This window comes from Pseudorasbora parva, chromosome 17, assembly GCF_024679245.1.
Source record: "Pseudorasbora parva isolate DD20220531a chromosome 17, ASM2467924v1, whole genome shotgun sequence".
In the NCBI taxonomy this organism is placed as follows: Eukaryota; Metazoa; Chordata; class Actinopteri; order Cypriniformes; family Gobionidae; genus Pseudorasbora; species Pseudorasbora parva.
Genome location: NC_090188.1, coordinates 43,131,707 through 43,157,991, shown reverse-complemented (window position 1 = coordinate 43,157,991; position 26,285 = coordinate 43,131,707). Strand labels below are relative to the sequence as shown.

Genomic DNA, 26,285 nt, shown 5'->3' with positions numbered 1-26,285 from the left:
ACACACACACACATTTGTTTTTGTGAAATATGGGGACATTTCATAAGCATAAGGGTTTTTATACTGTACAAACCGTATTTTCTATCCCCCTACACTGCCCCTAAACCTACACACACACACACACACACACACACACACACACACACACACACACTGCCCCTAAACCTACCCATCACAGGAAACATTCTGCATTTTTACTTTCTCACTAAAACTCCTCCTGTGTGATTTATAAGCCTTTTGTAAAGTGGGGCCATGGGTAATGTCCTCATATTTCACCCTCTCCTGTAATACCTGTGTCATACCCATGGCATTATACACATTTGGGTCCTCATATGTCACAAAAACATGCCCACACACACACACACACTGTTTTCTTTTCAGTTGACATGAAGAGTCCTTCAGTGCTCAGAGTCTGCAGCTCTCCACACACACTCACACACCTCAGCTGTGCTCTGTGTTAAAGGAGAATGCTCTGTGTTGGATAGCCTCTCCCTTCAGAAGCATGAACACTGTGCCCTTTCAGACTCCCTCACCAAGGGAGCCAATAATTGACCAGGACTGTACATAAGGTATGGCACAGCCTGGTCTCATTGGAAAAACTAACCTGTCGCAAGGTTTTTGCAAACCACAAAATACAAACACTTAAAGGATTATTAGGAGCACCATACTAATACTGTTTCTCCTTCAGAACTGCCTTAACTCTACGTGGCATTGACTCAACAAGCTGCTGAAAGCATTCTTTAGAAATGTCGGCCCATATTGATAGGAGAGCATCTTGCAGTTGATGGAGATTTGTGGGATGCACATCCAGGGCACGAAGCTCCCGTTCCACCACATCCCAAAGATGCTCTATTGGGTTGAGATCTGGGGACTGTGGCGGCCATTTGTGACCAGTCACGGAAAGTATGGACACAAGTCGGTTCTGGGGCATTTTGAGTTATTCACAGATTCTGAAAGTGTAGTCTCCAAGCTTTCCAACGATGTGTAACACATGAAAATCAGAAAATATTTGGAGAAGTTGTGGCCATCTGAATGTCGGCCTTTAGAAAAGTGGAAACGAGAGAAAACAGCCTCTGAAGTTTTGCAGTTCTCACCTGTTTTCACCTGCTGGGAGTGACAATAGGGCTCATTTACATCTCATTTAGATAAGCCACACCCCCTGTAAAGCTGCATGGTTGCTAGTAACGACAGACACAACGAGAAAAATCTCACCGCATACTACTAATAATAAAGATGCTAATATTCCCATCTAAAAGCCCATTATAGTAATGTTTTTTTTTGGCAAGTGATACGATGCTAACGATTACAATTAAAACGACAGTTAAGAACAATAGGTAGGTATGGGAAGGTCTAAACATGAGATAACGTGTGTGTGTGTGTGTGTGTGTGTGTGTTCTTAGAGATGTGGGTAGAGTTCTTAACCGTGGCTATAGTGTAGTGGGAACGCAACTCGATCAGAGGATCGATCCGCCTTTTGCCACACTCTCTAACCGAGAAACACTTATTAATAAACACGTGTTAGATGCTTTATTTCCACTAACATTTTCTCAATTCTTTTTGAAAATAAATGCCTTTCCGATCTGATATGTGATGGGAAAAGGGAGTAGAGAGAGTGTGGCAAAAGGCGGATTCGAACCTCTGATCAAGTTGCGTCAAAACTTGATGACATGCGCCTTACCCCTACACTACAGCCACAGTTACAGACTTCACCCATTTCTCTGCCTTTATCTCTGTCAAATGTTACTATCGATATCGCCTCTGATTTCTTACGGTCCAACTCGTCTGACGCCAGTCTGATACATTCTTCCTCTTCGTCATCTTCGCTCAGTTGTAGATTAGTGTATTATCCAGTCTTATTATGCCGCTTTCATCATCGCTCAGATCATCTCTACAGCCGGCCAGAGCGCTGCATCAGTAATTAGCCACGCGTCCCTTGGAGGGCGGGGCAATAACAAAAGCCAGTATGGAAATACACAGACAAAACAAGGCGATTTCAACCTCAAAATATATGCTTTTAAATATACCATTAATGCCATCTCAAACACCTAGGGGCTTCTTCGTGATTTCAACTAACAGATTCTGCAAAAAAGCGAAAATTACATAATTTGAAAAAAAAAAACTCTTCTTTCTCATTTTTCTCAATAGTAGAGCTGCCGACTTGTGTCCCTGGTTTCTGTGACGGGTCACATTTTAGTACAGTCAACTCATTGTCATGTTCAAGAAACCAATCTGAAATGATTTGAGCTTTGTGACATGGTGCATTATCCTGCTGGAAGTAGCCATCAGAGGATGGGTCCATGCTGGTCATAAAGGGATGGACATGGTCAGAAACAATGCTCAGGTAGGCCGTGGCATTTAAACGATGCCCAATTGGCACTAAAGGGCCTAAAGTGGGGGCCATCTTGTGCAATCTTGTGCAATCTTAAAGGGCCATCTTGTGCAATCAAACCGCTGCAAATGATCCAGAACACTGCAGCACGTATTGTATTCAATGAGCCCAAAATGGCTCATGTCACACCTCTATTCATCTCTCTGCATTGGCTACCACTCGCTGCCCGGATCAAATTCACAGCCCTGACTCTTGCTTATGGATCTTCCACAAGCGCAGCACCCGCATACTTCGACTCACTCCTACGCGTCTACACACCCACCAGAAGCCTTCGCTCAGCTAATGAGAGGAGGCTTGTGGTACCATCACAGAGAGGCATGAAATCCCTCTCTAGAACTTTTTCTTTCATTGTTCCTGGTTGGTGGAACGATCTTCCGTCCTCCATACGCACGACAGAATCACTCGCTTTATTCAAAAGACAGGTAAAAACTCATCTCTTCCATGAGCACTTAATCTTACATAAAAAAAAACTCTTTCCCCCTCTATTTCTCCTTTCTCCTTTCCTTTTCTGGTCTTTGCTGCTCTGAGCAGTGTACAAATCTTGGTATTTAGGGCACTTTTTGTGTTTCGTTGGCTCTTCTTGACGGATCGCTTCCTGTTCTCCTGAGTTGTAAGTCGCTTTGGATAAAAGCGTCTGCTAAATGCATAAATGTAAATGTAAATGTAAAGTGTGCCAAGAAAACATTCCCCACACCATTACACCACCACCACCAGCCTGCACAGTGGTAACAAGGCACGATGGATCCATGTTCTCATTCTGTTTACCCCAAATTCTTTACAGTTTTAAAGTGAAATGAACACTGTGGTAATAAAAATTATTTAAAAAACTATTTAAAAAACATGCTGTTTTACTGCCTCTAGTGTTCATTTCACGTTTAAACTGTCGCGATATGTACCTATTGGTACATATTTTGTGGTTTGCAAAAACTTTGCCACAGCTACGTTTTGCCAATGAGACCAGGTTTGGTATGGCATGAGGGTGAGAAAATGATGAGAGAATGAAAGGTTTTACAGTGTCTGTTTAGTAAGAGCATCTCCTCGCACGATGAGCCAGCTCTGGTCTTTGACTGTGTGTGGCCACTTCTCTGCTAAGGTTGATGGTACACTATAGGCTGAGACCTGCTTCTGGGGAACTTGGATGAAATATTTCATTAAATCACTGCCTAAAAATAGACATACTGATTTCATACTAGAAACTTGTAAAAAAAAAAAAAAAAAAAAAAAAAAAAACATCCTTCCCTACTTTTTATTCAGGGAATTCAATAAACATTTAATTGATCTTTATTTCAGTCCAAAAAGCCTGCATTTAGTCCATGAACTGGCCGCTGGCAAGCAGTTCACCATGCAGTTGTCACAGCCTGACCAATGGTATGATGCTCTATAGAACATGCCACATGGGTTTTTAAGACCAATGAAGCCCACGGTAAAATTGCACACATTACAGTTAAGAAATGCCATAGGAGAATGTGCATTTCCATTCTCAGTCAAACACAATGTCCATCAGTACAATTCTGTGCATAATTAGACTGTGCTAGATCACTTGAAACTTTCCATGTATAGGTGCACTGGGATGCAGTACAAAAGAAAGGGAAAGACCACCCTTCAACTGCCAGACCTAAACCAAAACAAACAGATTAAGATTAAAGCGATAGTTCACCCAAAAATGAAAATGAGATGTTTATCTGCTGACCCCCAGTGCATCCAACATGTAAAAAAAACAACATCCAACATAGAATTGTTACCCATTCACATGCATTATATGACCTACACACAGCAACGGTTGAGTTAAAAATCTTCATTTGTGTTCTCCTGAAGAAACACACACAACTACATGTTGATGCCCTGGGGGTCAGCAGATAAACATAAAATTTTCATTGTTGGGTGAACTATCCCTTTAAAAAATAAAATAAAAATAATATATATATATTGGATTTATTTTATAATGAAGCAACAGGAAAATTCTGGCTTCAAGGTGACCCCCTGGCCCAGTATAAATTGATCTGAAATAAAAAAAGAAGACATTAAATGGACATTTATTCACTTATTCAAAGTGACTTATAAATAAACAATAATTTACAATAAATAGGCGTTTATGTCCTCACAGTGAGAACGTGTCAACACTGCTGTCTTGAATCTCCTTCCTCCTGAAGACTAAAGTCCCCTCTGATGTTTCCTAGCCATGAATATGGTTAAAACTCTGGGAGATCTGAGGACTACAGTGGGAGCGTTTCCCACCGAACTCTGCTCTTCTAGTGTTTTGTGCCGTCGAGTTGCTGGGTGATGGCACAGGTCATTCTCAGATGTTGACAACTGTGTCCTTTGGATCGTAGAAGTCCTTTGGAGAAGCACTGCAAAAAATGCATTTCTTACTTTGTATTTTTGTCTTGTTTCTAGTCTAAATATCTAAAAATTATTAAATTAAGAAACATTTACTAGACAAGTAAAAATTATTGTCTTGTTTTGGGGGGAAAATAAGTTTTTGCTTAAAATAAGCTATATAATCTGCCAGTGGGATAAGTAAAATAATTTTGTTTGAAGATTATTTTTCATACGCCTTTGGCAGATTAATTTGCTTATTTTAAGCAAAAAGTCTCTTAATTTTGAGTTATTTTTTCCCAAAATAAAACAATTACTTTTGCTTGTCTAGTAAATACTTCTTGCTTTAATTTTTTTTTAGATATTTGGACTAGAAACAAGACAAAAATACTAAGTAAGAAAATATATTTTTTGCAGTGAGAACATGACCCTGATCTTACCCCTTTTTGGGGTGGTCACTCATGCTGAATAGGATTCAGAGTTGACATCCATACTTCCCTGGGCATCAGACTCGAGTGGAAACCTCCACCTTGTGCCGAGTGCTCGGGCAGTAAAAGGTTCCTTCCAGAACTTTTGAACCTCTTCGTGAACTTTTGGGAAGAAATGCACTGGGGCAGGATGTAGCTGTAATCCTAACCTTAACCTTTTACTGCCCGAAGCCGATTCACACTCTCATCCACTCTCACCATCTTCGATGGTGGGGCTGCCAGGGGGTACGTGGAGATTCCGGTAGGTGGAGCATGTCATTCTGGTGAACTAGTGTCCGCAAAATGCCGTCACCTGGCAGAGCTGTCTCATAATGCTAAGGCTTACAGTGCCACTGGACAGGCCGCCTCCGCCTCGCATGGCCATCCTGCAAGTACACCAGGACAAAGCACTCAAAGAACTCAAAGGGTAATTCTGAGCCGGGGTTTGACCTCACCCTCCAGGCGACGAAAGTCATGGCACAGTCAGACGACACCATAAACATCTCTGCCATCTCTGGCTTTACCATGCTGAGATGCCGGATGCCATCAAAGTACGCACTTATGCCCCTGTCTCGCAAGGTAAGGTTCGGCTACACTGTACAGGACTTTGGCCAGGATTATCCCAATGGATATCACTGGCTTTACCTTGCTGAGTATCCCAATGGATATCTCTAGCTTTACCTTGCTGAGTATCCTAATCGATATCTCTAGCTTTACCTTGCTAAGTATCCCAATGCATATCTCTAGTTTTACCTGGCTGAGTATCCCAATGGATATCTCTAGCTTTACCTTGCTGAGTATCCCAATGGATATCTCTAGCTTTACCTTACTGAGTATCCCAATGGATATCTCTAGCTTTACCTTGCTGAGTATCCCAATGGATATCTCTAGCTTTACCTTGCAGAGTATCCCAATCTATATCAAGCTTTACCTTGCTAAGTATCCCAGTGGATATTTCTAGCTTTACCTTGCTGAGTATCCCAATGGATGTCTCTAGCTTTACCTTGCTGAGTATCCCAATAGATATCTCTAGCTTTACCTTGCTGAGTATCCCTTACCTTACCTTTACCTTGCTGAGTATCCCAATGGATATCTCTGGCTTTACCTTGCTGAGTATCCCTTACCTTACCTTTACCTTGCTGAGTATCCCTTACCTTACCTTTACCTTGCGGAGTATCCCAATGGATATCTCTAGCTTTACCTTGCGGAGTATCCCAATGGATATCTCTAGCTTTACCTTGCGGAGTATCCCAATGGATATCTCTAGCTTTACCTTGCTGAGTATCCCTTACCTTACGTTTACCTTGCTGAGTATCCCAATGGATATCTCTAGCTTTACCTTGCTGAGTATCCCATTGGATATCTCTAGCTTTACCTTGCTGAGTATCCCTTACCTTACGTTTACCTTGCTGAGTATCCCAATGGATATCTCTGGCTTTTTACCTTGCTGAGTATCCCTTACCTTACCTTTACCTTGCTGAGTATCCCAATGGATATCTCTAGCTTTAACTTGCTGAGTATCCCAATAGATATCTCTAGCTTTACCTTGCTGAGTATCCCATTGGATATCTCTACCTTTACCTTGCTGAGTATCCCAATGGAAATCTCTGGCTTTACCTTGCTGAGTATCCCTTACCTTACCTTTACCTTGCTGAGTATCCCTTACCTTACATTTACCTTGCTGAGTATCCCAATGAATATCTCTAGCTTTACCTTGCTGAGTATCCCAATGGATATCTCTAGCTTTACCTTGCTGAGTATCCCAATTGATATCTAGCTTTACCTTGCTGAGTATCCCAATGGATATCTCTAGCTTTACCTTGCTGAGTATCCCATTGGATATCTCTAGCTTTACCTTGCTGAGTAACCCATTGGATATCTCTAGCTTTACCTTGCTGAGTATCCCTAACCTTACCTTTACCTTGCTGAGTATCCCAATGGATATCTCTGGTTTTACATTGCTGAGTATCCCTTACCTTACCCTTACCTTGCTGAGTATCCCAATGGATATCTCTAGCTTTACCTTGCTGAGTATCCCAATGGATATCTCTGGCTTTATCTTGCTGAGATGCCAGATGCCATCAAAGTACGCACTTATGCCCCGTCTCGCAAGGTAACTTCTTCAGCAACACTGTCGAGGACTTTGCCCCAGAGTATCCCAATGGATATTGGGATACAAAAAAGGCAGGTCCAAGGAACTCAGTCAAATGTAAACAGGGGAGAATGAGTTAATTAAAAGCCTTTATTTGGGATGGCTAAAGTCATTTTTTAAAAAAATACAAGAGCCAACATGTTTTGACCAACATATATTGGGATACCTAAGGTGTACCATGCCCCTTTTGGGCACAACTGCTGGACGACATTCGCTCTTGGTTACTGCACTGGAAAAAAGTGCGTCGGATTTACATGATTTAATTGTGTACATCGGTCCCACATGCATCAATGCCGTTAAACAAACATAATTTGTTCATGTAACTTCAACATCATGAAATGAATACATTTTAAGTGACTCAATTAAGTATTTTCAAAGTGAATTTTATATGACTCCCTGACATGTATCAGACATTCAATGTCATATATTTATTCATCCCCTTCAATTTCATAAACTTTAATGTTACAAACTGAATTATGCACTAGCTAGTTGAAAAACTTTTAGCTAGCAATATCACACATTAGCATCTTAAATGCTAAGCATTAAAAGCTTCATCAGCAAAGCAATAATGACATTAGTGGTATTAGTCCACAGCCTAAGCAAATGCTCCACTCTTCTCCACAATGGTAACCCACAATAATTGAAATTGTTCTAATAATTCCAACATAATTGAATATTAAACTCCATTAAACACAATCAAGTCTCCCCCTTTCTCATTTTGCTCATTTTGTTACAAATCATTCATGTAACGCAATAAGTGTATTGAACACAATCAAATTAAGTTTGGACAAAATGTATAGCAATTGTGTTGATTTAGCTCATTTTAATTAAGCAATTTGAGCAAACAGTAAAAAAAAAATTCACTGTGTCGTGACCCTCGTTTCCTGATGGAGGTAATGAAGACGTTATGTCCCTCCTGCCACAGCCCTGAACCACACCACTAAATGGCTTGGCTCAGCATAAACCTGAATGAGTGAGCTTCAGGCCAGTTTATATACCCGTCTGGCATGCAAATCTCACTCGCCAATGTATGGCTTATTTTCTGCTACTTAGACGTGATCCTAAGGATGCAATAACATGAGAGTGCAAAATGCAAATCTTCAAACATTGTCTAAAATAAAGGAGGGGAATAATACTGTATACCCTATTTGTGGAAAGTGCCACTTCAATTATGCTTAACTTGATTAAAAAAATAAATTGAGAGTTATTGCTCTGACAATATGTCCTGTTAGAATTCAATATCACCGAAATATTTGTGGGTGAATGGCATGCGTGAGCATCAGGGTCATTGGTGTTCTTTTGTGTCTGTCCCCAGAGAAGTGGGTTATGTGCTTCAATGTCTGCAGATGTTACTTTGAAGGCAGAATTTACATGTCCTTTATTCTTCCCCATCTAGACTGTGAGAGGATAAACTGTACCACGAGTAAGTGACACTTTCTCTTCTTTAATATCTTCCATTTACCATAGTATATGTTTTAACCTGTGCAATGGGAGATTCCAGTGAAAGATGTTTTACTAACTAATGCTTGACATGACAAATTACTTGTGTTTACAATATATATTACTGTCAATTACACCATTGTCTTTTACTTGTTCTCCACCATTGTTTTAAAATAGTGCCAGCATTTTCACAAAACTTTTATGGCACCCAGAATATTTCTGAACACACAATATATCAAAAGAAAGAACAGAGCCTCTGCTTTGAAACAACAACAAAACACTTTATTCCAGCTTTATGCTTTCTTTTTCTATCAACACGTTTGGGTGTGTATGTGGATGGTATTTTGAACAAAAAGCTGAGAAAAATGCATTTTTTTCAAAGACTTCATCCAGATGGGATTCAGAACGATGATCAAAACACAGATGGAGTAGATTGAGTCCATCAACACACCAAAGCATCACAGTCGTTTACTCTTCATGGGCTCGACATTTCATTCATCATTCAGTAACGTTTGGCAGGTTTTATTTGTAATGCTGATGAATGTTTGATGATCGTATAATTTTACGTCAGCAATGCTTCTATCGCTTGTTTTTGCTTCTTTTTCATCTGTTTTTCATGAGATTCTGTACTCTTTTAGAAGAAAGATTCTTAAAACTTGTACTATGATTTACTCAATGTCTTTGGTGAAACATTTTTACACTTAATGTGTGCATTCTGGTCATGGATAGATGGAGACAGGAACATCAAAGTATCAAGGCGAAGTAGTGGTTACATTCAGTTGTTAAAGGGGACCTGTTATGCAGAATTCACTTTTATAAGGTGTTTGAACACAGATATGTGTCCACAGTGTGTGTAAACTACCAGTCTATAATGGTAAAAATCCACCCAATACTTTTTATATAATCCCATCAATCATAATCGATCTCTCACAACGTAAGAGTTGGGAAGCCCCCGGCTTTTTTAGCATAGACACGTCCCTTACTAGCTGTATCAGCGCTTGAATATTAAAATGTGTGTGCCGAAAACATTACTAATGTTCTGTTTTTGATGAACCAGCGAACACACAAGTCTCATAGACTCCGGCATCAGAGCCACTGAGGACCAGTGTTGCCACAGTTACTTTGAAAAAGTAATCTGATTACTGATTACTCCTTTAAAAAGTAACTTAGTTACTTTACAGATTACTTGATTTTAAAAGTAACTAAGTAAGATTAAAAGTTACTTTATTAGTTACATTCAGCAGTTTCCGACAACACCGCTGCCGCCTCAACATAGAAATGACAACCGTTTTTGCCAACACTCACTTTACTGGAAGTGCATTTTTAACAGTAACGCCAACAATATCTCCTGACTGGGCGGCAGTGGCTCAGTGGTTCATGTAGATTGTCTACAAACCAGAAGGTTGGTGGATCGATCCCAGGTTCCACCTGACCAAGTGTCGAGGTGTCCATGAGTAAGACACCTAACCCCAACTGCTCCTGAGGAGCTGGATAGTGCCTTACATGGCCGTCGGTGTATGAATGAGAGTGTGAATGGGTGAATGTGAGGTAAGATGTAAAGCACTTTGGATGGCCATAGGGTCTGTTAAAAGCGCTATATAAATGCAGTCCATTTACCATTTTAAATTGAAATTAAAAAATATTTCCTGAAAAAATACTCTCCCTATGATGCAAGAAGAAAGCAAAAATATATATTTAAAAAAAATTACTAAGGAAAATGACTAAAATAGTGGCTTGGATAACTCACAGTGGCTTGGACAAGTTTCTTTAATCTGATTACTGGTTTGGAAATAGTAACGTGTTAGATTACTCGTTACTGGAAAAAAGTAGTCAGATTAGAGTAACGTGTTACTAGCATCACTGTTGACCAATTGCCATTAAGGAAAGGGACTATCCATTTTATAAATGAAGATATTTCAAAAAGGTTGTTACCTTGCCTTCAAGCCGAAACCCTTGCTATATTTTGGCACCTGTGAATCAGTCACCCTTTTCACCCCCAGTTTAATAAACTGAGCAGTCTGTTTCTTGCTCCCTAAAACAAAACAAATTGTTTATTGCAAGTTTTGCCTCACACCACCTGACAAATGCATCCGAGCAAGTGCAGTGACCTAATTCTGATGTTTTCCTTCCATGTGGCACAGATCAGATATGACCCACAAACATTTAAGCAGGGAAAAAAGCACATTGTGATATTCTCCGATGGGTTTCAGGCCTCGTTCATATGTGGAAATAAATCTGATATGAATCGGATATGTGCATTTGGATCTGCCATGTTCCTCTTCTCCTCCTTCTCTGAAGATGTGTTTTATGTGTGTTATTAATTCAATGTTTTGGGGGCATGTTTTACTAAGGTGATATCATTGTTACTACATGTCACTGTTGTCCACCTTTTTTAGAACATGTGTTCTTTACTGGTGTGTGTTTAACTGTGATCTTGGCTATCCTACAGGCAAGGGACCTGAGACCATGTTTGCTGGTCAGAATCTGAATGATAATGAATGGCACACTGTGCGAGTGATCAGGAGAGGGAAGAGTCTGAAGCTGTCTGTGGATGATTTGCCTACTGTGGAAGGTATCCTGTTCTGTTTCTGTTATTTTGCTTTGCACTGTTACAATGGGATATTTAGTCTGACTATTTAGTTTACTTGTGTTACTTGTTACTTTTGTGCAGTTGTAATATTATGTTTTTGTTGCACACATATATATATATATATATATATATATATATATATATATATATATATATATATATATATATATATATATATATATATATATATATATATATATATATATATATATATATATAGCCACCAATTTTGCAAGTTCTACCACTTAAAAAGATGAGAGAGCTCTGTAATTTCCATCATAGATAAACTTCAGCTAGGAGAGACAGAATAAGGAAAGAAAATCCTGGCTGATTGGCTGATTTTTAAAGAATTTATTTGCAAACTATGGTGGAAAATAAGTATTTGGTCAATAACAAAAGTAAATCTCAATACTTTGTTATATACCTTTTGTTGGTAATGACAGAGGTCAAATGTTTTCTGTAAGTTGCCACAAGTTTTTTACACACTGTTGCTGGTAGTTTGGCCCATTCCTCCATGCAGATCTCCCCTAGAGCAGTGATGTTTTGGGGCTGTCGCTGGGCAACACGGATTTTCAACTCCCTCCAAAGATTTTCTATGGGGTTGAGATCTGGAGACTCCATGATCTTGAAATGCTTCTTACAAAGCCACTCCTTCATTGTCTGGGCTGTGTTTGGGATCATTGTCATGCTTAAAGACCAAGCCACGTTTCATCTTTATTGCCCTTGCTGATGGAAGGAGGTTTTTACTCAAAATCTGGAGTCCTGGTCCACTCCCATGCTTCACAGTAGGTATGGTGCAACTCAGCATTCTTTCTCCTCCAAAAACGGCAAGTTGAGTTTTTACCAAAAAGTTCTATTTTGGTTTTATCTGACCATCTGACATTCTCCCAATCCTCTTCTGGATCATCCAAATGCTCTCTAGCAAACTTCAGACTGGGACATGTACTGGCTTAAGCAGGGGGACACGTCTGGCACTACGTAGTATGTTACTGATGGTAGCCTTTGTTACTTTGGTCCCAGCTCTCTGCAAGTCATTCACTAGTTCTCCCGTGTGGTTCTGGGATTTTTGCTCACTGTTCTTGTGATCACTTTGACCTCATGGGGTGAGACCTTGCGTAGAGCCCCAGATCGAGGGAGATTATCAATGGTTTGTATGTCTTCCATTTTCTAATAATTGCTCCCACAATTGATTTCTTCACACCAAGCTGCTTACCTATTGCAAATTCAGTCTTTCCAGCCTTCTGCAGGTCTACAATTCTGTTTCTGGTGTCCTTTGACAGCTATTTTGGTCTTGGCCATAGTGAAGTTTGGAGTCTGACTGTCTGAGGTTGTGGACAGATGTCTTTTATACTTATAACGAGTTCAAACAGGAGCCATTAACACAGGTAACAGGTGGAGGACAGAGAAGCCTCTTAAAGAAGAAGTTACAGGTCTGTGAGAGCCAGAAATCATGCTTTTTTTTGTATGTCACGAAATACTTATTTTTCACCATTATTTGCAAGTGAATTCTTTAAAAATGTGATTTTCTGTATTCTTTTTTCTCATTCTGTCTCATAGTTGAAGTGTACCTATGATGACAATTACAGGCCTCTCTCATGTTTTTAAGTGGGAGAACTTGCACAGTTGGTGGCTGACAAAATACTTTTTTGCTCAACTGTATGTATATCTCATATACATTGGTTGGAGTTAATTAAACAGCCACCAAAGCGCTTCATTTGGCCGATGTTTATTCACTCTTCAGCTTCAGCTCATGCAGTTCAGACAGCAATGATGGGATTATCTGAAAAAATAATTCATTTTAGATATTTTTCAAAAACATTTGCAGTACATTGCTAATAATCTAGCAATTTTTTCATTCTCATTTTTTTTTTTTTTTTTTTGTGAACAGTTTAATTAACATTGGTTAAAGCGGCTTTGAAATCAAGTCCATTTAGACTTAATCTTCCAAATTTTCTGTCTGGAAAACACATCCTAAAATATCCATTAGTGTTGAGTAACACATCATCCATTGTGGCTTTTCACACTATTAACCCTGGGTTATCACCGTTCTAAAGACACTTTTAATCCTGGGTAAAGGAGCATTTTACACATCATTTAGAAACGGGGTTAGCTTTGGAGTAGGATAACAGCTGCTCGTTGACCCCGCATTACGGTAACAAACTTGTGAAGTGTGAAAAGATGCGCTGTTAGAATGTCACGGATAGATGCTTAGCAACCGACAGCCAATCGCATTCCTCGTATTCACACAGTCACAGAAACACTGCCCACTGCATAAAGAGTCGTTTCAACGTATGAAGGGAAAAATGTCAAAATGGTGACATAAAATGTGATAATTATATTTAATTTTTATATCTTTATAGTCCAAAAAGACTGTTCAGGATAAACTTGAGAGTAAAATGTAATATGAGGACAGGCAATGCTGGAGCCTTTATGTAAATATATCGCATGTGCCGTCCAATCAGTGATGCTGATATCACAAATATGCAAATACGGATGTTAACCCTGGGCTTAGGAATGTACAATTATAAACAGCAGCGTATAAACACCCAGGGTTAATTATTAAACTCGGGTAAATTATGAGCAATGTGAAACATGAAGCAGGGTTTACAGTGACTCAGAGTTAAAAGTGTGAAAAACCCTACAATAGGTCCCCAAAAGTGATCAAGGTCATGTCCATTTATTGTATGATAAGTTGACGAACCAATCATCATGAGTCTAGTTAGGGGTTTGTTGGCCTTTTCATGATCCACATTAAACAAACCTTTAATTTTTCTCAACACTCTGCCATGATACAGGAGAGATACCAGGTGACCACACACAGCTGGAGTTTCATAGCATAGAGACGGGGATCATTACAGAGAAACGCTTCCTTCCCATCATGCCCTCCAACTTCATTGGCCATCTCCAGAGTCTGACGTTTAACGGCAAGCCGTACATCGACCTCTGCAAGAACGGAGACATCGACTACTGCGAAGTCAACGCCGTGATCGGTTATAAGAACATCATTGCGGATCCAGTGACCTTCAAGTCCTGCTCCAGCTATATGACTCTGAGCACACTGCAGGCGTATTACTCCATGCATCTGTTCTTCCAGTTCAAGACCACCTCATCTGACGGACTCATCCTGTTTAACAGCGGAGATGGAAATGATTTCATAGCTGTAGAGCTGGTTAAGGGGTATGTTATGGAGAAACAGACGTGAGCATTACAGTTAGATGATCTTACATGGTTTAAATAGCTTACAGTGAGTAATAATTCATTTATTCATTCATTAAAGGAACTGTATGTAAGAAATGAATTTCAATGAATCATAAAATGGCGCTGATATGTCTCTAGACATCAATAAATCATGTTAATCTCAAACACTTCTATCACTGCCAACAGTAGTCCGGCAGGATATTGTCATTATAAAGTTGTTGTTGCGGCTCAGCTGATGTTGATGATGTCATGTTGTGTTTTGGCCTGAAGCTCCGCCCTCCACCTATCGACCAATCACGAAGTCAGTAGTGTTTGGGGTTGCCAGATCTGCTCTAGTTACCACAGCTGCAGATCTACAAACGTTCTGCTGATCCTGCAGCCAATCTGGCAACCTCGAGTCAGGGGGAGGAGGAGGGGGAGACGCCGCTCTACAGGCATCTGAAAGGGATTACAGCACACAATCTTACATACACTTCCTTTAATTCATATTTTTTAATCCTTGCAAATGAAAAAATTATGATATTTATAGGGATTGATAGTCAAGCTGCTATCAGAATTGAAAATATTCATCCCTCCCACTGATTTTGCTCAGAGGTTTGCCCTTCAGTAGGTCAAGAAACATTACGGAAGCACTGAGACTGAGAAATTGAGCTATCAGAGTATAGTATAATATGAAAACACTTACTTACAGTGTCACGTATGAATGGCTGTAACATACAACGATGAAGAAACAGAAACAGACTTTCTTTAACAAACTAACAGGCAGGAGATTGCTGGAGCAGTTACAGAAAAACAGCCATAAATGATACTGGATAACTGAACGAAGGAAACTGAGAGCTTAAATACAAGAGAGAGTAATCAACATAAAACAGAGCAGGTGCATAAAGTAAACAGCCATGGAGACTAACTAGGAACACAGGCACACAAAAGCAGGGAGAACCAAACACACTGAAAGTAAACCATTAAAACACTGAAACTAAACAGAACTGAACATGCATGTTACATAAAGACTTGATGTATAATGCATTATACACCGTTTAGGCACAACATTATGACCAGGTGAATAATACTGCTCCAGAAGTTAATGCTGGTTCTGATAGAAAGCTGTCAGAATACACAGAGCAGCTCAGTTTGAGGCGTGTGGACCAGTCAGGGTGACCTCTGACCCCTGACCCCGCTGAAAACACCAACAGTGGCACGTGAGCATCAGAACTGGACCACGGAGCAATGGAAGAAGGTGGCCTGGTCTGAGGAATCACGTGTTCTTTTACATCACGTGGATGGCCGGGTGTGTGTGTGTGTGTGTGGCTTACCTGGGGAACACATGGCCCCAGGATGCACTATGGGAAGAAGGCGAGCCGGCGGAGGCAGTGTGATGCTCTGGCCAATGTTCTGCTGGGAAACCTTGGGTCCTCCATCCATGTGGATGTTACTTTGACACGCTCCACCTACCTAAGCATTGCTGAGACCATGTTCAGCCTTTCATGGAAACGGTATTCTGGTGGCTGTGGCTCTTCCAGCAGGATAATGCTCCTGACACAAAGCACAAATGCTTCAGGAATGCTTTGAGGAGCACAACAACCAGTTTGAGGCATCGACTCGGCCTCCAGATTCCCCAGATCTCAATCCAATCAAGCATCTGTGGGATGAGCTGAACAAACAAGTCTGGTCCATGGAGGCCCCACCTCGCATCTTACAGGATTTAAAGGATCTGCTGCTAACCTTTTGGTGCCAGATACCACAGCACACCTTCAGGGGTCTAGAGGAGTCCATGCCTCGACGGGTCAGGGCTGTTTTGGCAGGGAAAGGGGGACTAACACAAAATAAGTATTGGTCATAATGTTATACCTGATTGGTGTATATATTTGATTGAATTCCGTTTTAATGCATTATACTTTCTGTCTGTGTAACAATGAATAGATAAATATTGTAACTGTGGTTACAATTATTCATGATATGGTGCATTACAAGGTGTATTACAAATGTTAAAGCTTATAAAATAAAGTTGATCGCATAACTCAAATATTTTAATCATGGAAAAGATTAATAAATGTTTAAGCTCACATTGACATCTCTGACTTTTCATTGCAGACAATTTGAAGAATTATTTAGATTTCTTCAGAATTTCTCAGTTTAGGGTAAAAGAGTAAACCTTTTCTTCTGCAAAATTTCTCCATGTAATTACATCTCTATCTGAGAAAAACAATTGAGATATTACAGAGATCTTGTTTGTGCGTCTTCTTTTCCACATAGGTAAGCTGTATTCAGCTTGCACCTGATAATGGACAGTTGTGTACAGCTTTCTACAGTACAGTTTTGATTACAGTTATTATCACAAGCCATTAGTCATTATCTGAATGTTCTGTGATTGCATGTGTGGTACATTTGTTTTAATTTCATCAAATCTTTTGTTCAGCTACCTGCATTACGTCTCAGATCTGGGAAACGGTGCTCATCTCATCAAAGGAAACTCAAACAAGCCTCTCAGTGACAACCAGTGGCACAATGTCATCATCTCCAGAGACACAAATAACCTGCACACGGTCAAAATCGACACCAAAATCACCACCCAGAACACCGTGGGGGCCAAAAACCTTGACTTAAAAGGTAGATTTCACATTAGTGTTATTTTAACTTGTCAATTCATTCAGCCAATGTGACAAAGGTGATGATTATACAAACCTGATTCCAAAAAAGTTGGGACACTGTACAAATTGTGAATAAAAACAGAATGCGAAGATGTGGAATTTTCAAATTTCAATATTTTATTAAGAATACAACATATATGACATATCAAATGTTTAAACTGAGAAAAAATATTATTTGAAGGGAAAAATACGTTTTCACGGCATCAACACATCTCAAAAAAGTTGTGCCAAGGCCATGTTTCCCCCTGTGTGTCATCCCCTCTTCTTTTTATATCAGTCTGCAAAAGTCTGGGGACTGAGGAGACGAGCTGCTCAAGTTTAGGAATAGGAATGTTGTCCATTCTTGTCTAATACAGGCTTCTAGGTGCTCAGCTGTCTTAGGTCTTCTTTATCGCATCTTCCTCTTTATGATGCGCCAAATGTTTTCTAATGGTGAAAGATCTGGACTGCAGGCTGGCCATTTCAGTGCCGGATCCTTCTTCTACACAGCCATGATGTTGTATTTGAGCCAGTGTGTGGTCTGGCATTGTCATGTTGGAGAATGCAAGGTCTTTCCTGAAAGAGACGCCGTCTGGATGGAGCAAATGAGCAAATGTTGTTCTAGAACTTGGATACACCTTTCAGCATTGATGGCCTTTCCAGATGTGTGAGCTGCCCATGCCACACACACTCATGAACCCCATACCATCAGAGATCAGCTTCTGAACTGAGCGCTGAGAACAGCTTGGGTTGTCCTTGTCCTCTTTACTCCGGATGACATGGCGTCCCAGTTTTCCAAAAAGAACTTGATTCAGAAAATTGATTCGTCTGACCACAGAACAGTTTTCCACTTTGCCACAGTCCATTTTAAATGAGCCTTGGCCCAGAAGAAACGCCTGCGCTTCTGGATCAGGTTTAGATATGGCTTTGTTTTTGACCGATAGAGTTTCAGCCGGCGATGGCGAATGGCACGGTGGATTGTGTTCACCAATGTTTTCTGGAAGTATTCCTGAGCCCATGTTGTGATGTCCATTACAGTATCATTCCTGTATGTGATGCAGTGCCGTCTAAGGGCTGAAGATCACGGGCGTCCAGTTTGGTTTTCTGGCCTTGACCCTTACGCACAGAGATTGTTCCAGAGTCTCTGAATCTTTGGATGATATTATGCACTGCAGATGATGATAACTTCAAACTCTTTGCAGTGTTTCTCTGAGAAACTCCTTTCTGATATTGCTCCGCTATTGTCCGCCGCAGCATTGGGGGAATTGGTGATCCTCTGCCCATCTTGACTTCTGAGAGACACTGCCACTCTGAGAGGCTCTTTTATACCCAATCATGTTGCCAATTGACCTAATAAGTTGCAAATTGGTCCTCCAGCTGTTCCTTATGTGTTCATTTAACTTTTCCGGCCTCTTATTGCTACCTGTCATAACTTTGTTGGAATGTGAAGCTCTCATGAAATCCAAAATGAGCCAATATTTGGCATGACATTTCAAAATGTCTCACTGTCAACATTTGATATGTTATCTATATTCTAATGTGAATAAAATATAAGTTTCTGAGATTTGTAAATTATTGCATTTTTTTTTTTATTCACAATTTGCACAGTGTCCCAACTTTTTTGAAATCGGGTTTGAAATTTTATTGACACATTTTTTTGATCCCTAACTGAATTATATACAATAATAAATGCATAATATACCGGTATTATGATCCCGTGTGAACTGATGAGAGAGATGTTCACAAAATATATGATATTTAACTATATGATTATGAACATTATATTCTCTCTTTGCAGGTGATCTTTATATTGGTGGTGTTCCCGAGGAGATGTTCAAAGAGTTACCCAAGTTAGTTCACGCAAAAGAAGGATTTCAGGGCTGTTTGGCATCTGTGGATCTGAACGGCCGTTTGCCAGACCTGATGTCAGAAGCGCTGGCCTGTGTTGGACAGATTGAGAGAGGATGTGAAGGTGACAACATCTTTTGTTCTTTCTGTGTAATAAGCAGAATAGTGTAATAATTATCGATGCTACAATTTCTGATCACACTCAGGGTTTATTTTGCAACAATGACCAGCTGATGTTGTTCTTCTACACTGTCAGTATCTAATACTTACCATTAATGGTTAACTCAGTTTACCTCAGTAATCATATTATCCTGTAAAATATAATTAGTTAGACTACTTAAAAAAAGCATGCAAACTGTAAGCCGGCCAATAATTCCAATAGAAGCTAACGATCTGCAGGTGAAGGTCGCTGCTCGCTCAATCTTTTCAGCTGAGGGATTTCATTCCAATTTATCTTTATCTGACTCCATTTTATTATGATCTCGAATTTAGGTTTGAATGCCAATTGGTTATTTGGTAATAAAAACCACACATTTAGTTATTCTGTTTAACTCTTTGTTGATATTATACCGTTCATAATCTACTAGAGATCGTTAATAATTCCAGAGTAAGTCAGAATAAATCAAAATGTAACAATTGATTAGCAGTCAGGTAAATGTATAACACCAATTACGTAATCAATTTAAAGATAATCTATACATAACATCAAATGCTCTGAAATACAAAATATGGATACCTGACTTCTGAAAATTACATAACGCTGAGCGTATGGAGACACTTAACGCTACTGGCTGACCCATATAAAGATTCGAGGCCTGATCTCTTTGTGACACCTTCTTAAATACCCAGACCAAGATGCAAAACTCTTTCACAAAGTTCACTGGGAATTTGCATTAATCAAGTCCTATAGGCCTGTATTTACGGCAGAAGGTAGTAAAACATTTGGCTGAACACACACCACGCCCATCACACATTAAGCAAAATATCTCTAAATTCTTAAACCTTTATTGCTTTTTGGTTTACTTCTGTGGGGATGAGACCTTTGTACCAGTCGCGCTGAGACATTTCAAACGATATCAAACCTGTATAATACTGTATAATGAGAATTCACATTAGACCATATATATTTTGAGTGAATTCTGCAGGAGGGATGGGGGGAAGAGGCAGTGAAAGGAAAGGCATGCTAAATGCATGAGTGAGTTCAGATGTTAATCTCCTTTATTTTCTCAGAGAGTCCTCGTTCCTCAATTAGACATTGCGGCATTTGCTTGTTTTTTCCAGTCTTATAAAACCAATTGCCTTGAAAAAAACAAGTAAAGTGAAATTACTTACACACAAGTTCTTGTAGCTAAAAATAGCTCAGAGTATGTACTTAGTATACCGTTGTTGTTAGCATTGCTGTGTTTTGATGCTGAATGTTGAAGTCTGTGTGTAACTCAAGCATAATCATCTGCTAGATATTGTCACAAATATATCAACCCAATCAAAAGTTCCACGAAGTGTTTGTGACGTAAGTGTTACAAAGTGTTATAACGTAAGTGACGTAAGTGTTATAAAAGTGTAAAAGATCATTATGCGACATGAAGGGAAGTTCGCTTTTAAAAGGTGAACTAATTTCTGGCTAAATCCTTAACTATGGTTACTTATTCAGTCAGAAGCTAGGTCAACTTTTAAAAGCAACCTTTATGTATAATGCATTATAAAGATATTCATAATATACATTATAATGCATTATACACTGATCAGGCATAGCAATATGACGGGTGAAGTGAGTAACACTGATGATCTCTTCATCACGGCTCCTGTTAGTGGGTGGGATATATTAGGCAGCAAGTGAACATTTTGTCCTCAGAGTTGATGTGTGTGAAGCAGGAGAAATGGGCAAGCGTAAGGATTTGAGCGAGTTTGGCCAGTGTGTGTGTGGCTTACCTGAGGAACACATGGCCCCAGGATGCACTATGGGAAGAAGGCGAGCCGGCGGAGGCAGTGTGATGCTTTGGCCAATGTTCTGCTGGGAAACCTTTGGTCCTCCATCCATGTGGATGTTACTTTGACACGCTCCACCTACCTAAGCATTGCTGAGACCATGTTCAGCCTTTCATGGAAACGGTATTCTGGTGGCTGTGGCTCTTCCAGCAGGATAATGCTCCTGACACGAAGCACAAATGCTTCAGGAATGGTTTGAGGAGCACAACGACGAGGTGGCCTCCAAATTCCCCACTTCACTGTATCAATTGGAAGAGAATTACAATAATATGAACCAAGGGGAACACTGATCACCATAAAGGTGAGGGGTTTATTTTTCTTGACAAAATGGCACTCAAACCAGTCAAACAAGGTATAGCATGTGAATAGTACAGATTACTAGGTTTTTACAGTTAAGTTAAGACATTAGTAAAGTTAACTATAAAGTGTTAGTAGAGTCACTTTTGGATTCTCAGTATTATTGCGGTTGTCAAAAGATTTCTTGTGTCTTGCCGTGCTATAGATGTTTGTTGTGTCTCGTGCAGAAGCAGCGGTTTTCTCTCAAATGGATAGAATAATTTCTGCTGAGTTGCTGCATGAAATCAGATTTTCATACACAAAGTCATACCACAAACAACATAAATATTTCATTCTGCTTTCATTACATTCCTGTTTTACATAAATGACACATTGACCTTTTTCTTGGCAGCTGCTTTGTCGTCGCACACAACTCATTATTGATGCATTCTCATTCCCTTTCCTTGTGTCCTTGCTCCTCTCTATTAAGATTCAAGGGCAGCATGTAAGGAAAGGAAACAAGGTGGAGGAATGTTTTAAATATAAGAGAATATCCTTGCTCACAAAGTGACATGAGTTACGCACAAGGCAGCCGTATGCCCATATGTTGTTCGAACTACAGGTGTGATTAACGTAGTTTGGACTTTTTCTATGTGACAATTTTTCTCTATGAATATTGTTCTAATGGTGACTGTTTCAGAGAAACGAGAGTAAGATCCATATGCAGCAAAACTTTATTCAAAAAACGTAATAAAAGTAAATCCAGGCAAAACGGACAAATCCAGACACGCTTAAAGGGGGGGTGAAATGCTGTTTCATGCATACTGATCTTTTTACACTGTTAAAGACATGTAATCCCATACTAAACATGGACAAAGTTTCAAAAGTTAAGGTGGACGTTTGATGGGAGTATTTCTTTGTCAAAAATACTACTTCCGGTTAGTCATAAGTTTCGGCAAGTTTTTTGAGATCATGCGTCCCCTTTGACGTTAATGGGGGCGGAATTTCCTTGTATGGGCCTTACGGACAATTCTACCGGAAGCGCGTGAGAGAGAGAGAGGGAGAGAGCGAAAGTAACAGCCTACGCCCATCAAAGCGCTGGCTTGTAGGATGCTGGACAGGTGATGTGCACAATTACCAATGTCACCAAAAAAGTGCGTTTTTGGTTGCCAGACCAAGACAGTCCTGCACAGATTCGCCAAAACCCCGCGTTAAGGCAACAGTGGATGTAATTTGCTTTTCCGGATCAGCAACTGAGTTGCGCGAATGTTTATATCTGTTCGCTGCATTTCGGTGCCGACTGTTTCATAAACAAGGCCCAGCTCGACGCCGGATTTTCCCAATCGCCTAATGCTGAAGGATGGAGCAGTCCCAACGTTAGAAGGGTGAGTGAGACTGCTTCAAATGTCTGTGTTTTTTTTAGTCCGCTTACTGTCTACACAAACCACGCGTAAACACACAAACACACGTGCACAACTGCACTTCCCACATGTACACCTTCAAAGACAAAAATACGACGATATAATTCAAGTATAAATATGTAAATAACACAAGTCGCTCAGCATATTATATAGTTAGTGTATAACTTGTAACTTACCACATACAGACGTCCTGCTCTAGTCGTTTTTGCTGCTGCTCCTGTTCAACTGCAGCCTCTGGGTCTGATTCCGGATCATAGATGTATGGCTGGATCTGATTAAAAGCCATATTTTTATTTTGAATAAAGTTTTTTTCCCGCTGTTAGGGATGACGCACTCGACTCAACACACAGCGCGCTGCTGCACACGTCATTATTTAGCTCCGCTCACACGATACGCCCCCACCCGCTCGGCTTTTTTCGGAAAGACTCGGAACAGCGCATCTTTCTTATATAATTATTAAAAAAATAAAGACTTTTCGGAGATATGCAGGATGCAATGCTACTCTATAGGTACTCAAGATTGACATGACACTGACTGAAACTAAGTGTTTCACCCCCCCCTTTAAAGAGCGCAAAGAAAGCTTACCGCACGCGCTCTGCAAAAAATGCTATTCTTACTTAGTATTTTTGTCTTGTTTCTAGTCATTTTTTTTAAAGTAATTTTACATTTACTAGACAAGTAAATATTAATGTCTTGTTTTGGGAAAAAATAACTCAAAATGAAGAGAGTTTTTACTTAAAATAAGATAAATAATCTGTCAGTGGGGTAAGTAAAATAAGCGAACCGCGGGCTCAATGCATGAGACATGGAAAAAAGGGTGAACCCACTTGAGGGAATGTGGCAACCTGAGCCGTACTGCCACTGGACTGATAACCTTAGTGATGACATAGGGCCCAATGAAACGGGGAGCCAATTTTCGAGCGGGCGTCTGAAGGGGTAAATTACGTGTGGAGAGCCAAACTTTCTGACCACACACATACCTGGTTGCTTTAGACCGACAACGGTTAGCGGCACGACGGGTGCGTTCCCCTGTCCGGCAAAGAGCCGAATTCACTCTTCTTCAAGTACGATGACAGCACCGAATGAAAGCTTGGACCGAGGGAACGGCGGCCTTGCTCTACTGAGAGAGAAACAGAGGTGGCTGGTAACCCAAGCAACATGAAAACGGAGACAGGCCAGTGGACGACGACCGCAACGAATTATGAGCGTATTCTGCCCAAGTCAATTGTTCGCACCAGGAGGAGGGGTTTTAAGCTGCCAAGCAGCGAAGCATCCACCCAAGGTCCTGATTTGCATGCTCGTCCTGGCCATTAGTCTGTGGGTGAAACCCTGACGACAGACTGGCAGTAGCCCCAATCTGCCGGTAGAATTCCCTCCAAAAGTTAGAAACAACCTGGGCCCCCTGTCCGAAAACACATCAGTAGGAAGCCTGTGAATCCTAAAGACGTGGTCCACGACCGTACGCGCAGTCTCTTTAGCCGACGGAAGCTTGAGAAGAGTGACAAAATGAACCGCCTTAGAAAATTGGTCAAAGCAAAAATCAAAGCAAAAATCTCGTCCTTGAGGTAATCATTCAAGCCCTCCAAAAAGTGTGCAGTGAGAGCAGCCTCATTCCATTCACATGTGGCAGATAAAGTCTTTAAGTCAAATCGCATAATCGGCCGTGGAACGCCCTCCTTGACGGAGAGCCACTAGCTGGCGAGAAGCCTCGCAACCAAAGACAGAGCAATCAAATACTTTCAACATCTCTTCTTTAAATAACGTGTACCGCTTGCAGCTGTTAGCCTCAGCCGGGCTCGTGAGAAGGGACACCACATACGTAATGTTGGCGCGGTCCGAGGCATACGTGACCGGCTGAAGGGAAAACACCACCTCACACTGTGTAAGAAATGCCCGGCACTCTTTAGGTTCACCAGAATAATAAGGGGGGTTGTTGACGCGAGGCTCGGCCACTTGTCGCGTCCCAGGAGACGAGGGCTGGTCTTGACACAGGAGGAGTAGGCAGCCGGTCAAATCCATTACCTGGGCAGTGAGTGCATCCACAGCGTGCTTGGCGGCTGCCAATTCCTCGGCAGGTCTGCCCAGAATAGCTCCCTGCAGCTCGACCGCTGAGCGAACCTATCTAGTTACCTTGTATTGCCCATTACTTTCTTAGGGGAGTACAATGTTAGTGTACATACTGCAAAATAAAGTGCAACCAAAATATTCAGATTAAATGTGTATTTTGTTGTTTTTTTTTGTTTGTGATCTCTGATGGTGTTTGTGTAGGGCCCAGCACCACCTGTGAGGAGGATTCTTGTGCCAATCAGGGCGTTTGTCTGCAGCAGTGGGAAGGCTTCAGCTGCGACTGCAGTATGACCACTTACGGAGGACCTCTGTGTAACGACGGTAAGAGAGAAGGTTTTGCATCCTATTTTAAAAAGTGCAACAGATGCCTGCTTGATATGTGGTGTTGTTACACTGAAATAATATTTATCAATAGCAATTCTCAAGCATAATAATCATGAGGCCATATATTTGTGTTTTTGATACTTAACATGTCTATCAAGCAAGCTTTGATACATCCAGTGCTCAAGCTGGTGTGGTCAAGTGCTCTAAATAACCATTTGTTTTTCAGTGCTGGATATATTTCACTTTATAATAGTGCATGTCATCCAGTTACAATTTATGAACTCATTTGTAGAGCTTCAACCTATAAAATGATGTGCTCCACATAGAACATTACACAGTATTACCTACAAAAATGTAGTTGCCAGATTTTAAATGTATGCATTTCCAGGGAGAAAATGTATTCAAATTCTACAGCAACACATAAATGTATTTTTTAACCAAATTGCTTTTCGCCCGTTAAAACACAAGACGCCACACAATAGGATCCAACTCCAAAACCAACGCACTCATGAATGGAAAAGATAGCAGGGTATGGAGATGCGTTTTTAAAAGTTAAACTACTTTTAATTTGACACAGCATCTTAAAAGCAGGTCATTATGCATCACAAGCTGAAAGAGCAGCAAGGTGTAGCACGCTTTCAAAGAAATCTGTCTAGCTTATATTTACAATTTACAAAACAATAAAACTGCACAAAAATGTGTTCTGTGTGAACTGACACTTGGGTTGGGTTGTACCGATAACGCCGCATTCACACCGGGGCGTAGGCGTTAACATTGACGGAGGGCGTGGCTGAAGCTGGGTGCTGACGCGATCGTCATAGTGACAACAGCCAATCACATTAAATTGCCGCTTGGACCAAAACACAACACAAAAAAAGCACCTTTTTATGACAGCTAGTCTGTGAGACGAAATGGATGCCGATTTGGTGTTATGTGTGTATGCGATTGCCCGTGTAGTTATTGTCAGTGCACTGCACAGGTGCTCAAAGATGTTGGCTAGCGTCTGCTGTAGGATATTTGCATACTGCGATCTGAATGGATGACGCCTGCGCTGGCGCTTGAAAAGTTGAGAAATCTTCAACTTCTGCCGCTTGGAACGCAAGTGAAGCGCCGCGACGGAACCCATAATTCAGTTCGGCAACGGATGATGTCACCCATTCAAAGTAAATGGGAAGCGTTAACGC

At 40.6% G+C, this 26,285-nt stretch overlaps 1 protein-coding gene across 12 annotated transcripts in view; it reads left to right on the top strand.

The window, feature by feature from the left end:
• Positions 1–26,285, top strand: part of nrxn1b (neurexin 1b) — a 144,242-nt gene that overhangs the window by 50,567 nt on the left and 67,390 nt on the right. For 7 of the 12 annotated variants that reach the window (XM_067422128.1, XM_067422125.1, XM_067422123.1 and 4 more), the window contains 6 exons: positions 8,721–8,747; positions 11,214–11,336; positions 14,150–14,531; positions 16,969–17,159; positions 18,978–19,151; positions 24,979–25,098. In XM_067422128.1, the coding sequence (XP_067278229.1) occupies positions 8,721–8,747; positions 11,214–11,336; positions 14,150–14,531; positions 16,969–17,159; positions 18,978–19,151; positions 24,979–25,098 (1,017 nt within the window). The remainder of the gene's footprint in view (positions 1–8,720; positions 8,748–11,213; positions 11,337–14,149; positions 14,532–16,968; positions 17,160–18,977; positions 19,152–24,978; positions 25,099–26,285) is intronic. The other 5 variants (XM_067422133.1, XM_067422132.1, XM_067422131.1 and 2 more) reach the window with 1 other exon arrangement.